This window comes from Mustela nigripes, chromosome 6 (assembly GCF_022355385.1).
Source record: "Mustela nigripes isolate SB6536 chromosome 6, MUSNIG.SB6536, whole genome shotgun sequence".
Taxonomy (NCBI): domain Eukaryota; kingdom Metazoa; phylum Chordata; class Mammalia; order Carnivora; family Mustelidae; genus Mustela; species Mustela nigripes.
In genome coordinates, this window is record NC_081562.1 from 11,658,986 (window position 1) to 11,675,090 (window position 16,105).

General features: G+C 41.1%; 1 protein-coding gene across 23 annotated transcripts in view; it reads left to right on the forward strand.

The window, feature by feature from the left end:
• The window catches only part of RBFOX2 (RNA binding fox-1 homolog 2), a 272,051-nt gene that overhangs the window by 171,404 nt on the left and 84,542 nt on the right, over positions 1 to 16,105 (forward strand). The window contains exon 1 of one of the 23 annotated variants that reach the window (XM_059402124.1): positions 5,562 to 5,837. The exons of 20 other annotated variants lie outside the window; for them this stretch is intronic. In XM_059402124.1, coding sequence (XP_059258107.1) covers positions 5,811 to 5,837 — 27 coding nt within the window. In that variant the 5' untranslated portion in view covers positions 5,562 to 5,810. Of the gene's footprint in view, positions 1 to 5,561; positions 5,838 to 7,751; positions 7,902 to 9,271; positions 9,294 to 16,105 lie in introns of those variants that run through there. 2 more of the 23 variants (XM_059402128.1, XM_059402129.1) reach the window with 2 other exon arrangements.

Below are 16,105 nucleotides of genomic sequence, written 5' to 3' on the forward strand. Positions count from 1 at the left end.
TGAGAACACCGTGGGTAATACTGCCCGTAAAGTCTGTGTTCAGTGACGGTCCTAGTTCTCAGTACATCTTCCGGTCAGGACGAGGCTGTTAGTAGTGAAGTTCTGGGGGAGTCCAAGGTTATACATGGGTTTTTGACCACCTTGGGGGCCAGGGCCCTTAACCCCTGTGTTGTTCAAGGGGCAGCTGTACTTGAAAATGGCTAAGAGAGTAAGTTTTATGTGTATTTTGCCACAACAGAAAATATTAAGGGGGAAAATGTAACTGTTGTTGGAAGTCAAGGGTTTGTCTGTTACCCCAGTTTTTCCCGAGGCACTTTTGCTTGACTGGCACCTGCTGAACACATTGGCACTGATTATCATTTTGAGGTGAATGAGCCGTTGAGGAAGAAGCGAGGCCCTAGGTTACACGGGGTGCAGCTAAGTGACCCTATTCGAGAATTTAGGACAGCCAGATACAGCTTACGGATAGTCCGCATCTGAAAGGTGGGGAGAAAGTTGCCTCTAAGAAGCATCCATTTGCCCACCGCGTGCTCGGGGCTGCAGAATGCCGCAGACTGAATTAGCGCATCAGCGATCCATCTCTGTGGCAAGGTGACCTTGATGTAGAGGGATATATGTTTTCTTTAGTTTCTCATTTTGAGGACTTTTTCTGGAGTGCCTACTCTGTGCCAGATACTGTGCCAGATACACAGGGATTTGGTGGTAAAGAAGACAGTCGCGTCTCCAGGAATTTATTTAGTAGTAGAGACAGCATATTTTAGTATTGAAGAAACAACACACTGCAGTTTTCAGAGGTTCATTAGGTATTATTGTCTCGATAATCTGGTTATTGATAAATTTGTTTACATCCCATCCCTTTTGATATTTATCTCGTATTTCCTGAATCTCGCAGAATACAGAGAGTGTGTACATCATTTCAGTTGTATATATAACTCTAGTTGTCTAGATTTGGGGATATTTTAAAGATCCAAGAATATGTTCCCCAAATCTAGATGATAATTTGTGAAGTAATGTTTTCTAATTTCTCTGGCCCCACCTCTGCCTCAGAGTATGTTATTTGTGGTCTTGTTCTAAAGGTTTGAGTTTTAGGGACAAGAAATAAATGTGAGGGTTATTTTGGCTTGATGAACATGCAGAGTCTAAAGCAGTCATTTCAGATGTTGCTCTCACCTTTTTTTTTTTTTTTTTTGAGAATGGGTTCTATAAAACTGAACCCTGCCAAAACTAGTGAAAAGCGAGGAAATATTAGAGTTAGCCTTAATTCGGCTTCATTTAGGCTAAAAGGAGTGTGGGGGCAAAGGCCATTAAAGTGGCATTGTCTCAGAGATGCTTCTGGGAAGGTATTTGATATCTATTAGGTGTAAATTGTTATTTACACTTAGGTTTATTGTGTGGGGGTGTGCTGTGAAAAGCTTTTATACTAACAAGTTTTTATTATTGCCGGAAATGCTATCCCTTTAATGTTGCTTTTCACTTGGGTGTCAGAGGCAGCCTGGGAAAGTATGAGCAAAACCTGCCTTCCAGCCAGGGACTGGGGGATCTGCCTCTAAAGCATGGCTGGTGCGTGGGTGGGAGGTATGGAAGTTGAGTCACAGCTGATGTAAAATTGTGAGGAGCAAGGGCACCTAGACTTGTGGCTTTTCCCCCCCTTAAATCACTGAGTATTATTTTGTCCAGAATCTGAACTGTTCTGATCAAGTTGAAAATAAAACCTTTCTCCCACTCTCTTTTTTGTACATCTTCCTTTCAGCCTCAAATTTCTGAGATACTGAAGTAAATTTATAAATTTGAACATATTTCCAAGTACCTTTTTGGAAGAAGAGAATACTTTTATGATGTTTTGATAACCACATGGATACTTTTTATTCTTAGGTACCCATGTATGTAAAATAAATGGGTAGAGTTAGAAATCAAGGCATTACAGCTTGATTTCAGCAAACATTTCTTCCTTCATCTACTGTATATTTAGGCACTACATTGAGAACTGGGGATACAGTACAAAACACACAATTCCTACCCTCACATTGCTCATCGGCCGGTCACAGTTACGCAGAAACAGTAAACCCAGCAGTTATGAACCATGGGCTAGGCACTAAGGTGTAGGGAAAGGGGGCACTTACCCCAGATGTGAGAGCAGGTGGGGTCAGGAAAGGCTCTGGGCCGGGAATCCCTGAAATGAGCTTTGAAGGAAGAATTCACCAGTTAGCCAGATAGAAGGCCCTGTTCAGGGCACCTGGGTGGCTCAGTTGGTTAAGCGACTGCTGTCGGCTCAGGTCATGATCCTGGAGTCCTGGGATCGAGTCCCACATCGGACTCCCTGCTCAGCAGGGAGTCTGCTTCTCCCACTGATCTCTCTCCTGTCATGCTCGCTCTCTCTCTCTCTCTCTCTCAAATAAATAAATAAAATCATTAAAAAAAAAAAAAAAAGAAGAAGAAGGCCCTGTTCAAGGGAGTAAGAACATGAAACAGAAAAGAACAAAAACATGGTATCGTTGAGGAGTGAAGTTCAGTGCGCGAGGAGAAGAGCAGTGGGCAGCAGAGGGGGAAGCCGGGACTCTGACTTGGTATGGCGAGGCTAGGTTGGTTATAGGGTAGGCACCTACTTCAGAGTTAGGACTTTCCCCCTTTTAGCCTGTGGGGAATAGTTGAGGATTTTAATCAGGGAAATGGCGTGGTGGGATTTACACTTAGAAGGAGGTCCCCAGCAGTGGTGAGCAGCTTGGATGGCAAGACTGCTAGACTGGAGGCAGAGGGACAAATGGGAGGCCGAATAGAAAACAATACGGTCAGAACTGAGTCTGTGGTGCTAGGGGTGGAAAGAAAGGGCAGATTTCACAGAATCACAAGGACTTGCTTCTGGTTTGGTGTGGTGTTGAGTGAGAAGGAGGATCTTGGAAGGGGCCCAGACATTCCATCCCCCAAAATGCCCTGGAATGAGTTGCTTGTTGGTACGCTGCAGGGCACATTCAGCCACTAGGGGACTCCGGTTGTTTTGCTGGGTCAGATCCAGGCTGTTGAATTGCTCTTCTCTCTCGGGCATTAGGGAGCAAATTGTCCTCTGTAATGCAAGCCTTGAAAGGCAGGGACACACTTCAAAATACCCGAGAATTTGTCCAGTGTTCATTATGATCCTGTTATTTGGTGAGTTTTTGAAAATCACTGTCATATTTATTTTGACATTAGCTCATACTGACTCTTTCTTACAGCAATGACTGTTGTAAGCTTATTATTTGCAACATAAAATGTTGGTCCTGCATGAGCAAAGGGAGCATGAATACCAGGCCAAAGGAAACTTGTGTCTTGGCCCTAGTCCTGGGCTTTTGCAAGTAGGGATTCCTCATCTGACTCTTTATTTAAAAAAAAAAATGTTTTTTCCCTTGGGGCCTTGTTGTCTGTCTTTATGTATGGAGGCTACAGTCACACACAAGCTTCAAGATAACCATGGCTTTCATAACGGTAGTGTGTGTGTGTGTGTGTGTGTGTGTGTGTGAGAGAGAGAGAGAGAGAGAGAGAGAGAGAGGGAGAGAGATGGGGAGTGGGGGTCTGTCTTGCTCAGGGTTTTTTGTCTTTCGCACTATATGGACTAGTGGATTCAGAGAATGGTATATAGTGATTATCAGATTTGTTTCTTATATTAGAACTAAAAATATAAATAATTATTCCATAAGCATGATTTAGATTTTTTAAAAAGTACACTGGGTTGCCTTTGCTTCCAACTCGCCTACCTCTTTTCTGCTTACTCTTGTATTTTTAAAAATTTTGACTGTGTTTTATCTCTTAATTGGCTTTTCAGTTGCAGACTCAGAAAATGCACTATGTCCTATCTTCCAGATCATTTCTAAAAATGTTAAATAAGAACAAGTCTAATACCAATGTATTTCTTTTCTCATAGTGGAATCCCCCCCCCCCCAATGTTTAAAGATCCCATTCTTTGGTACAAATTTCTTTACACATTGTGGAGCGTACCAAAAGTATGCAGATATTTGTAAAATGCCCCGAATAGTGCCTGATGTATTGTAGGTGTTCGGTAAATAGTCTGCAGGTTTTCCAAATTGATAGTTTCTGTATTCTTTTTAGAATTGTTAAAATGATTATTAATTTGGGTAGGAGCATGATGATGTTATATTGGCAATGTGCCAGCCCACGTTATTATACAGTACATTAAAAAAAGCCTGATTATGCATTTCGCCAAACAAATCCTCATAGAGATAGCAAAACACAGTGTATTCTCGGTGTGATCTGTGATTTTTACTTTTTTTTTTATTTGTGATTTAAAATTTTGATCTCTTTAGGGTTTATTTTAAAAATAGGAAGCTTAATTTTAGAATTAATCTCTTTGCTTTTGGGTAATCTGTTAGAGATTATAACAATAAAAATATCATAATGAAAGTGTGAGAAATCCTTTAGAATAGGATCTTATTTATTAGAATACTAAAAAATAGGACATCTTCATTTTTATTAGGTAAATGACAAATACCATAAACTCATCATCTACACAGATTATTTTATTTGAAAATTTAATAATTTAAAGTAGGGAGATTATGAAGTTTATATTTGGAAGTTAAAGACTTTAATGAGATCACTTGGAAAGGGCAGAATCAGGACTTAGACCCAGACTTCTAGACTGAGTCACCCCTTTATGCTTTTTTCATTATGTCATTTTAATAAGAGAATATTAAAGAAACTCTTACGTTCAGTAAATGTTCTCTCAAATCTTTTATAACTATAGTACTCAATAGTAACAATTACTGTTTACAGTATGACACAGGTGCCCAGGGTGCATATAGGAAAGGGTTTTTGATTTTCAGGAGAGGCTGAAATCCAGAAGGCCTGGGGAACACAAAGGGCGGTTTCTGTTAACCAGAATTTATAATGCAACTGGAAGCCTTCAGCAGTCAAATCTGTATGCGCTTTTGTATACACCTTCAGTTTCTTAAGCAGTCATGTTTATAGACGACCTTTTCCAGAATCCCTAGGTTTTTTACAGTAGAAAAAATAAGTACTTAGATCACCTTCCTCCTCTCTTTTCAGCCTTTGCAGTCATTAGACTGATTTAGGACAGGCAGGTTCTTGCTCATTCTCATTTCTTGAAAACCCTCCTGTAAGTGGTCATTCAGCCAGCTTCCCCGTCTTTCATTAAATCCACTACATCTGTAAACTGTACATAAGTGGAAATTCTTTTTTAATGATTTTTGTTTCATTTCTTGTTTATGATCAGATATTCATGGGTGGAATACTTTAAGTCTGTATTAATGATGCCGGGCTGCTCTGAATGCTTCCAGTGCTGTGTAATTAATGCCCCCATAGAAGATATTCATTCCTTAAAATATGCCTGCACATGGCGCCTGTCCCTCCCTCCCTCTCCCCCTCCTTCCCTCCTACACACACACACACACACACACACACACACACACACACACACGCGTGCGCAGAGCACACACCAAACTGCCATTCTCCAGCAGGCCTGTTTCTGGAGTTGGGAGATGTCAGCCTGCCGGGAGGGGTGGGGGGAGGAGGAAGAGGTGGGGCTCCACTCTGATTAATTACCTTAGGCATTCAGGGGTGGGGCTTCCTTCAGCCATCTGCCTGAGATATGGGAGGGAGCTGGAGAGAGAAGGAGGGGGAGAGGCTGCCAGAGAGGAAGAGAAAAGAAAGGAAGAAACGCTAGAAAGAAAAGGAAGGGGAACGGGGTAAAAGGAGATCAGTTGCCCGCCCCGAAATAGCTGGCCTGGGGGGGGTGGGGGGGGAGCTGTGGAGGTGCGCCCCAGCACGACCGCCCTGAAGGGCTCATCCTCTGTGCCGTTTGGTTTATGGAGGAAAAGAAAATGGTCACTCAGGTAAGATTTGTGTTTCCTCGGCGTGCCTCTTTGCTGGTTTCTGCGATCTAAATAAAGACCTGGGGGTCGGGCATAGTAGGCAGAGTTTTAAAAATGATTGTCTTCTCAGAGAAGGCCAGATTTATTGGTATTAACTGAAAAGTGTTATCTGTGTCTGCTGTGTGTGTGTGTGTGTGTGTGTGTGTGTGTGTGAGAGAGAGAGAGAGAGGGGGAGAGAGAGAGAGGGAGAGATGGATCCATATCCTTTTCTCTCTCCCCCTCCCTCAGCTCCGTAGCAGATTCCTGTTTCCTGTACTGTGCAGCTGTAGCTCAGGAAAGACCCTGTGGGGATTTGTCTACCTCTTTGTCTTGGTTCTGAGAAGAGGGAGGGAGAGAGACTGCAGAGGTAGGAAGAGATTCTTAACAGACTGCCAAAAAAGAGGGGAAAAGGATTGACTTCCTTTTAAGAATTGCAGAAGAATTTGTGTTCTAGGGAAATCTGATTCCCGATCCACTGGAGTTTTCTCAGGATTGGCTGTGGAATTGCCGTTCTGCTGGCTTCGCCGTAAATGGCTTATTAAAAATGAAGGCTAGAAAAATAGGCTTTGTGTTCATGGCTTTGTTACTGGCAAAGAATGTTTTCGGTAGGAACCATGGGAATATCCAGGTGTAGCAGAGGCAGGTAGAGCCCTCTGTGAGACTCAGGAGAACAAATCTGAATGCATAAATGACAATCACAGGGGCAGTAAAAGGCATTTGAAGGAGAGGGAGTAGGAAATGGAAGATCTCTCTCTCCCTGTCTCTCTCCCTGTCTCTCTCTCTCTCTCTCTGCCTGTCTTTGGTTATGCCAGGCAACATCTAATCTGCATTTTAGCAAGTCATTCCTGAAATGACTTGAGAAAGGAAAACGTGAATACTCTTCCACGGTTCCCCCCTGGCCATGCTCTTTTTCTCGTTGGCACCCTCTGTATGTTCCTTTTACCCTCTTTTATTTACGTGTATGTGGAGAGGGAATGATGAGACTGCAATTGGTCAGTGAAATCATTTGCTACGGTGAGCGTTCCTGTCCTTTAGGCTCAGACTTAGGATCAGTGTCATTCCAGGCTTTTATGCTCTGTAGGGAAATTTCATCTCTGGACAGTGCTTTCCTTTTAAGGAGTTTGCCTTGGTGGGGGGGGGGGGGGGTGTTCTCTCCTCTTTTCCTCTCCGAGTCACCACCGGAGGGCGAGAGAGTCAGCTAGCTATCTGGATAGAGGCATCATTTTTAGGGGCAGGAACACTGTTCCGTTAAATGTTATATAATGCCCTGCAGTGCTGTTTGGAAAGAGGGAAGGCATTAGGAAGATTCTGCCAACGTGACCTAGAGGGAAACAAAGTTCCAAAGAATATATCTTTCCAAAGTGATTTTTCACCAGATCTGAGTTTGGAGATGATCAAGAATCCCTCCTCTTTTGGAAAGGGGAGAAATCTTTGACATATTTTCTCTCCCAGTTCTTATCCCTTTGTTGTTAGCCTAATTAGCTCTTTAGAAATATTGCTTTACTTTTAAAAAATTTCCATAAAAGAGAAGACCTATTTCTGGATTCTCTTTGTTGCTTGGGAAATGATACTTCTTAACCCTGGAGCCCTCATTCAATTTTCATTAACTGGCACTATTACAGGGCGGCAGCTCTCTTCTTTCTCAGCTATTACTGAGGGCTTTCCAACTACTTGACTTTTCATTATATATATTTTAAGATCAGTGAAAGAGTTCTCTAAACTAGTGCTTATTCTAATCAGAGGGTTTCTGTGGCCTCCTGGAACATGTGCCCTTCATTTCTGGAGGAGCTGGGTGAGCATGTGTAAGCACAAGTTCGAATGCTTACGCTCATGCGTGCTTTAGTGCAGGCTGAGTAATTAGTATTTAAGAAAACGGTTGTCTTAGCAGCGAAGCAGAAGAGAGAAATAAGAACTGGAAAGAAGGATTGATTTCTTGGTGGTTAAGAATTCTAAGAGGTAAATTAGAATCACTGTGATTGTCTCAGGATGTGCTGGATGCTGAGAAGGAAGTTGCGCCTTTTTGCCCATCCCGAATCTCTGTAACAGGCAAGTACAGAGCATGAGATTTGTGGATTTTTAGTATGTATGTCAGCATATTTTATTTTGGTGTGTATTCTCACTGTGTAATGTAACATACGTGGTTGCTAGTAATCTTAAAAAAAAAAAAAAAAAGGAAATAACCAAATGGGCCAGATCTTTTTAATTTGTCCTTACAAGGTTTTGGGGTTTTTTAAATTTGTTTTTGGTTTTTGTTTTTCAAGCCAGACATCTAATCCCAATATTTGATAATGATCTGTCAGATAAACTTTGTGAATATAAAATGTCTGCGCTGTTTAGGGTTCAGTTATCACAGTGAAATGGTTAATTATGGTGTCTAGGGTCTTGACTTTAGTATATTAAGAAAGGTATTTAGATATGTTTTTATCATTTTATCACCTAGGTTCTCTGCATATTAGATCTTGACATTTCTGTATCCCTTTATTTTAAATTAATTGCTCACTTTGATGGAAGAAGGGGAAGGGCTTTCAGTGGATGACAACATTAGACCTGGATCAGTGGTTGTGCCTTTAGTATCTTACCAGCTCTAGTTTCATAAGGCCAGTTTTGGGGGTAATTAGCAAACTGCTCTGTCATTTACAATAGCTAATCAGTGTTTTGTTTTAAAAAAAAAAATGACAATTTAATCACAAAATTCTAATATAGTAGACAGACATGCTCCTGTGACTTTTTAAGATACAACTTTAGGTGTATCCATTGTTCATGTAAATGTCATAGGAGTATTTCCCTGAGCTACTCTGTTATTTCTGAGTATGTGAATGAAATTACCGCATCTCTTCACGTCTATGAAAACAACGCAGAATGAAAGGAAGGAAAGAGAAGTCATTGTTAGTATGTGTAAATTTAGAAAAACAAAATTGCAAATGACTTTAGTTAATAAAAAAGTGTTTCGCCAGACTCAGACTCCGATAAACTGTTTGTTGTTGGAAGGGAAAGTATACCGGGCAGAGAGGAAAAGATCTCACAGTATGGATGTGAAAGAAAATTTTTGTACTCCTATAGTGTAAGACTGCCAGTTTCTGTGGAACACAAAGCCCTCCCTTTCTTGGACAGCTCAGTGCTTTGCTGGCATTTTCTTCAAAATCTGTTTTCCATCAGGACCGAGAGGAGGGAAGGTGTTAAGAAAAAGGGAGGTTGGAAAGGGGGTTGCTGTTCCTTTAAATAGTGCAGTGAGCCCATGTGGCAGCAGGCCGGCTCCGAGTGTATTCTTCTGTAATGAATCACCAGTTCCATTGTCTGCTATCTCCCCTCTTTGTAGCTGGGAGGCTGAAGTCTTTCACCTGAGCCGTGGCTGGTTCTCGCTGTTCTGTTCCAGGGTGGTTGGGAGAAGAGAAGAGGGAGGGTATTTTCTGCTTTAATTAAAGACAGATAACAGAGCAGGTATGTTTTGCTTTGTTTCATTTTCTCCCCTTTCCTCTTTGTGTTTGTTTTTTTGGAACGAGTTGGAGTAGGGGAATTGGTTCTGTGATCTAGCTTAAGCATAGCCCATCTTCTGTGAATTTTGAAAGTGCTCGTGATTATTTAGTCTCCATTTTGTGGCAGTGCTTTAAAGTGGGTCCACTCCGTTGCCAGCCCGGCCCGCCCGAACCTCATCCCGTTCTTCATCCACAGAGCTCCTGCCCCGCTGTTGGCTTTGGCACACTTGCCCCTTTCTATGGGCTGTGCAGGACGCTGGGAAGTTGGGGCTAGCTGCAGATTGTGGCTTGGAGGCTAATTTATGTTCCTTTACAATGAACCAAAAAAAGCCTCACTTTTTCCAGAGATTTGGTTTCTTTCGGAATTCTTCTACACTGCTCCATATCTTCAGTTCTAACCATTGCCTTGCCAGAGCCAAGATGGACTCTTGAAAAAGATTGCTATGCCAACAATTACTGAGCTTTCCTGAAAACATATCCAGAATTGCATAAATGTGATTACATCTGAGCAGTTTGGACTTGTTAGATGATTTTTCTTCCCGGTCATCCCCGTACCTAGACCCTGCCACCCAAACACACACCTCTTTGGCCCCTTTCTCTTTTTTTTAACTTCACCTTTCTCCTCAGTTTTGCAGTTGAGACTCAGTGAGCTTAGCATTTGATAATCCAGTATTCAAGTTTGCATGGTCCTGGAGGACATCTCCCTAGGGCAAGGTAAAGGACACTTCATCACTCCCCGTGACAGCCTGTGATGTAAAGGCCTAGTTTTGTTCCTCTAGTTGTGTGTTCTTGCCTGAAAATTTCCAGACTCGTATCCACACAGATGGCCATGTGAAAACAGTCTCATCCCTCTTTTGACTTCTGGTTTGTGGACAGCCACATTTTAACATCTCTTTGTGTAACTCCTTACCTCGGGTTGTTTCTTGGGCATCTCTAGATGACACTTGGGTCGTCACCAGGAGCCAGTCACAGAGCTGCTACCGCCCCTCCGCCCAGCGGCCTCTTTCTGGTGTTCTGGTTCCTCTCCGAAACCCGACATTGTTGGTGTCCCAAGACCTGTCGTTCTGGAGCCATAATCCCTTGCTCTTTCTGTTTCATCATTCCAGAACCACTGTCCAGTCTTTCTTTTAAACTTCCTTCACCATGCTTGGTCTCTGAAATCCAACAAATCTAGATGGGACACACCCCTGCTGTAAATGCTCTGCGGTTTTGAACGCAGCTACTTTATGCCCGGGCTTCGGTGCTCGGCATCCAGGCTAGCCGTCAGAAGCCCTGCGGCCTGTCCGCCATGCTGCAGTGTTGCCGCCTCCCGGGTGCTTCAGTGTGCCGCTGATTCTGTTCGAATGATGACATTCGGGAAACCTTAGAGTCAGATAATTCATTAGAGGTCATGGACAGAGTGAATTATTTAAAGTGCAAGTCTGATTTTGTCACTCCTGTGCTTTAAACCTTCCCGGTGATTTCTCTGCAGACTCAGGATAAAATCCGGTGTCTCTTACTCTGGTCTCTGAGGCTCCGTGTGGTCAAGAACCTGCCTGCCTCCCCAGACTTCTCTTTTTCTCTTCCTTTTATTTCACTCCATTGATGATGGCCTCTCTGCTCATCTCTTAACACACCAGTATCCTCCTGCCCTGGGCCTTGCCCTTCTTCTTTTTTGCTTGATTGTTTGTTTGTTTGTTTGTTTCTCAGCTTGAAATGCTCTTCACCCAGATAACCACAGGCTTCTCATGGGAGAGCACTCCCTTGACCAGCCCATCTCTGCTGAACTTCCCTATCCGCATATGCTGCTTTTTCTTCTCTTAACACTGATTTTAGCTTATCATTACTTGTTATAGGTATGCTTGATTGATTATTTTCTGTGCCACCCAACTCCTACAAAGACTGTAAGCCCTTCGAGGTCAGGGACCTCGTCAGCAGTCTGTGGCATACTCTGCCTCTGGTGGGTAGTCATAATGTGGTCAGAATACAGCTAATCAGCTAATCCTTAAATACAGGATGTGGTACTATCAGGTACCGTGCTAACCACTTTGTCTACATTAGCTCATTGAACTCCTCTCCACAACCCTGTCATTCTCCCCTTGGTATAGAAGAGGAAACCTAGACATAAAATGGTTAGGTTACTTGCCCAAGTTTATACAGCTGCTAAGAGATGTGGGGATTCATATGCATATACTGGCTTGGGAATCCACACTCTTAACAGTGGTACCCCAGTGCCTCTTGTAGGTATTACGTATTCAGTACATGTTTGTTGAATGTGTGAATGAATTAATCTAGTTGAGACTCTCTGATTTACTTCTGAAATTTCCATCTCTGACTTACTCTAGGCTTTGATGGAATATAGTTGACACTTGAACAACACGGGTTTGGACAGCACACACCCACTTGCATGGATTTTTTTTTTTTTTTTTTTTGATAAGTGCAGTACTGTAAATTATTTCTCCATCTTATGGTTTTCCTAACAACATTTTCTTTTCTCTAGCTTACTTTATTGTAAGAACATAGTACATAGTACATAACACACACTATTTTGGGTTAACTGACTGTTAATGGTAAGGCTCTGTCAACAGTAGACTATTTACTAGTAAAGTTTTTGGAGAATCAAAAGTTATATGCAGATTTTGGACAATGTGGGGGCAGAGGCAGGGTTGGCACCCCAACCCCCATACCTTTCAGGGGTCAGCTGTACTTGCAATAACCTACGTACAATGCATACCTTACATGTACAATAATATACATAATTTACATGCATAATCATTATTGTGGTCACATCATACATCACTTGTCGATCTCTCTCTCTTTTTTTTTTTTTTTTTTAGATTTTATTTATTTGAGAGAGGTACAGAAACAGAGGGAGCAGGGGTAGAGTCAGAGGGAGAGGGACAAGCAGACGCCCTGCTGAGCAGGGAGCCCGATGCGATTGGATTGCGGGGCTCCATCCCAGGACTCCAAGATTATGACCTGAGCCTAAAGCAGAAGCTTAAGTGACTGAGCCCCCCAGGCATATTAATCTCTTTTTGAGATAGGTGGTATTTTTACCATACATTAGACTTTGAGATCTGAAAGGTCAGGCACTTGGGTGGCCTTAGACACAGAGATAGGTTTCCAACTTGAAATCTGTTTAATTCTGTCTTTGCATACGCTTCCATTATACTAGCAGCCTCATGAGATAAATAGTTCCATTGTTGGCCATTAAAAGGTAGAAGAGTTTTCTTTACAGCAGGCTATTTTCATTAGGGTTTTCTCACCTCACCTCATTCTGTCATCCAGAGTCACACAGAGAGATTTAATCTCTCTTCTTCATGAAAGCTAAATACGTGAAGATAACTGCTAAGTGTTCCCTTTCATCTTCTGTCCTTTGTGTACTTCTTTCTTACTGCCTTGCATCAGGCCTCACAGGTAGAAAACATACCGTTTCCAGAGACTTGACTGTCTCGGACTGATTGCTTCAATTTCTGTGATTGATTTACCATTTACTTCTAATTATTAGGTGAAATATCAATTATGAGTGTCAAGGATCATATCTTTATTATAAATTTTATTTTTTGATGTGTTTTGACTTCACTCAGCTTTCATAGCTTATCGATCATGTAGTGTTATCAGCAATTTATAACTTCAAAAATGAGGGGATCTCTTTTTTTTTTAAATTAACACATTATGTATTATTTGCTTCAGGGGTATAGGTCTGTGACTCGTCAGTCTTACACAATTCACAGCACTCACCATAGCACATACCTTCCCCAGTGTCCACCATCCAGCCACCCTATCCCTACCAACTCCCCAAACCAGCAACCCTCAGTTTATTTCCTGAGATTAAGAGTCTCTTACGGTTTGTCTGCCTCCCTGGTCCCACCTTGTTTCATTTTTTCCCTCCCTAACCCCCACGACCCCCCACCCTGCCTCTCAAATTAAAAATGAGGGGATCTCTTAGGTAGAATATTAATTATACCGTTCTAAAGCTATGCAGGCTGTCAGCTGTTCAGTTCAGCAAGGTCAGCAAAAGTAAATATGATAACTTCCCTTGAGATGTTGAAATTGTATCAAAATGTGTTGAAAAGACAAAATTAGGAAGTATAAGAGGCTTTTCACTTGGTAGTGACAGTAAAACACGATCTGATTTTTCTGTTGAAAATAGAGGTAAAACACAACCAAAAGATGCCTTCAATCCTTGAAAAATATTCTGATGTAATAATACTTATTATAAATCACATATCATAGAAACACTCTTAGATTCCCTTCCTTTGGTATATTCTTTTCATCCTGCCTCATGAGTTCTTTCAAAGCACTACCAGTTTCAGGACATTAGAATGATATTTCTTATTTAATTAAGGCTCGGGAAATAAGTATGACCAGTCTTGCTATAAACAAAAGGAAATGCAGTTTTTAAAATTGTAACTTGAAATCGTATAACTAATGACATTTGATTCTTTCAGAATTACAGGATAAAGTTCTGCAATCAGAATTTGATATTTCATGTATAAAGGAATATTTAACTAGAAAATATGAAAATGGAAATCAGCAATTATTTATGAAATTATAAAATAATGCGTTTATATCCATAAATAACAGAACGATATTTTAATCTAATATTGATGCCAAGATTCCTTGTGAAAAGTTCTGAAGAGACGAACTGAGACATGAGTGAAGAAGATGAGATTTTTTTGAAAGATCAGGGTCCACAAACTCTCTGCTAATGTCTTGATAGTAAATATTTTCAGTTTTGCGGGCCATGGTGTTTCTGTCACAACTATTCAGCTCTGCTGTTGAAACATAAAAGAAGTCATAGACGATACATAAATGAATGAGTGTGGCCATATTCCAGTAAAACTTTATTTATGGACACTGAAATTTGAATTTCATATAATTTCCATGTGTCACAAAATATTCTTCTTTTGAAATTTTTTTTAGCTACTTAAAAATATAAAAACCATGTTGGCATTTAGATTGTACAAAAATGGGTGGTGGACCGCCTTTAGGCCAGAGCCATAGTTTGCCAACCCCTGACTTAGAGGGGTGCGGGTCCTCCTTCCTTGACTAATAGTGGGAAGGTTTTCTCCTACAGCTTGATGACAGGGGACCCAGTTCCTCCCAGTTTTGGCATGTCATCTTGGGGCCCTGTTACAGTGAAACCCTTGCTCTCTCATTCCCCTCCAGAAAATAGCAAAATTCTTTCCCCTTTTTCTCTTCCTTTTTCCTTCCATTCTACCCCCAAATCTGAGCCATTTGCCGTCCCTGAATATGTCATATTTTATACCTTCCTATTTTTCATAGTTTTTCATGTACTATTACTTTGAGCCAGAAGACCTTTCTCTCCAACATGGTTAATTTCTTGCCTTAAATGTGCAGCTTAGACTTCACCGCTTTCAGAAAGCTTGCCCTGTCTCATAGGCTTGTCCCTTTTTTGTGCTTCTTTGGCATTGTGTGTGTGTTGCTGTCTTAGCCCATACCATTCAGTGTTGTAGTTGTGAGTATATTGATCTGTTCTGACCCACCACACTGGTTTCTTTCAGGACTGTGACTATACCGCCAGTGTTCATTATTGTCTGGTTCAATTTGGTATCTGGTAAATACTTTGTAATTGAATTAATGAATTTTAACTTTTTTTTAATTCATTAACAGGGTTTTCTTTTGAAATGAAAAATGAGAGAGTTAAATTGGGTAATCACACACATCCTAGTGCTTATTACTTAAATCAGTAAATAACTAAAATATAAGTGTCATTTTAGAAATGGGTGCTTTATTTGGCTAGAAGGAGAATTTGGGGGAACAAACAGTTTATTGGGGAATACACAGATCTTCTGTAGATGTTCTAGTGGAAGGCAGCATGTATCCAGAACATAGCATGCAGGTAAGTGGCATAGTAGCTCCAGTCTGCAGGGAAGCCAGGAAAGGGAGAAAGAAGAGCCTGGCCCCAACCAGTGGGAAGGGCAAAGAGACATGGGAAGGTGACAATGAAATTTTAGGGTTTGGCCAAACCTTGTAAGTACATTAAACACGCACATAAGTACTGCCGTCTCCCTCTCTTTTCCTTCTACTCAGGATGCCCAAGAGTTAGATTCTTTGCATATTCCTTTTGAAAAGCTGTCAGTACAGATGCATATTAGACCATGACCATTCCATGTCATCTTCAGGGCTCACTATTCATTGTTTGATAGGCTTTTCCTCTCTGTGTATTTCCTTTTGGATAGTTTCTTTTGTGGTATTACCAAGAGTGCTACTTTTTTTCTTCTGAAACGTCTAATGCCATTAATCCAAGCCAGTGTGTGGTTGGTTGGTTGGTTGGTTGGTTTTTTTAATCTCAGACATGACAGTTTTTGTCTCTGGAATTTGATGTATATATATATATTTTTTTCCATGTCTCTTTAACATGCTCAATTTTTCTTTTACATATAGTTTTTCTTGAGTGTGTGAAATACAAATGTTTTAATATTCTTGTCTGCTAAGTCAAACATCTGTATTAGTTCTAGATCAGTTCCTATTGATTTTTCTCATCATTATGGATTGTATTTTTCTGCTTGTTTGCATGCCTGGTAATTTTTGATTGGGTGCCAGACACTGAAAGTTTTTTGTTTTTTTTTTTAACCTTGTTGGAAGCTGGATATATGTCTTTTTATATATCTCTCTATACATTTTATGTATGTTCTTGAGCATTGTCTGCAGCACAGCTGAGTTTCTTAGAAATGGTTTGCTCCTTTCAGGTCTTGTTTTAAGTTTTTTTAGAAGGGTCCAGAGCTGTTCAGTTTCTGCTTAATTTTTCTTCACTGTTGAGGTGCAAGATTC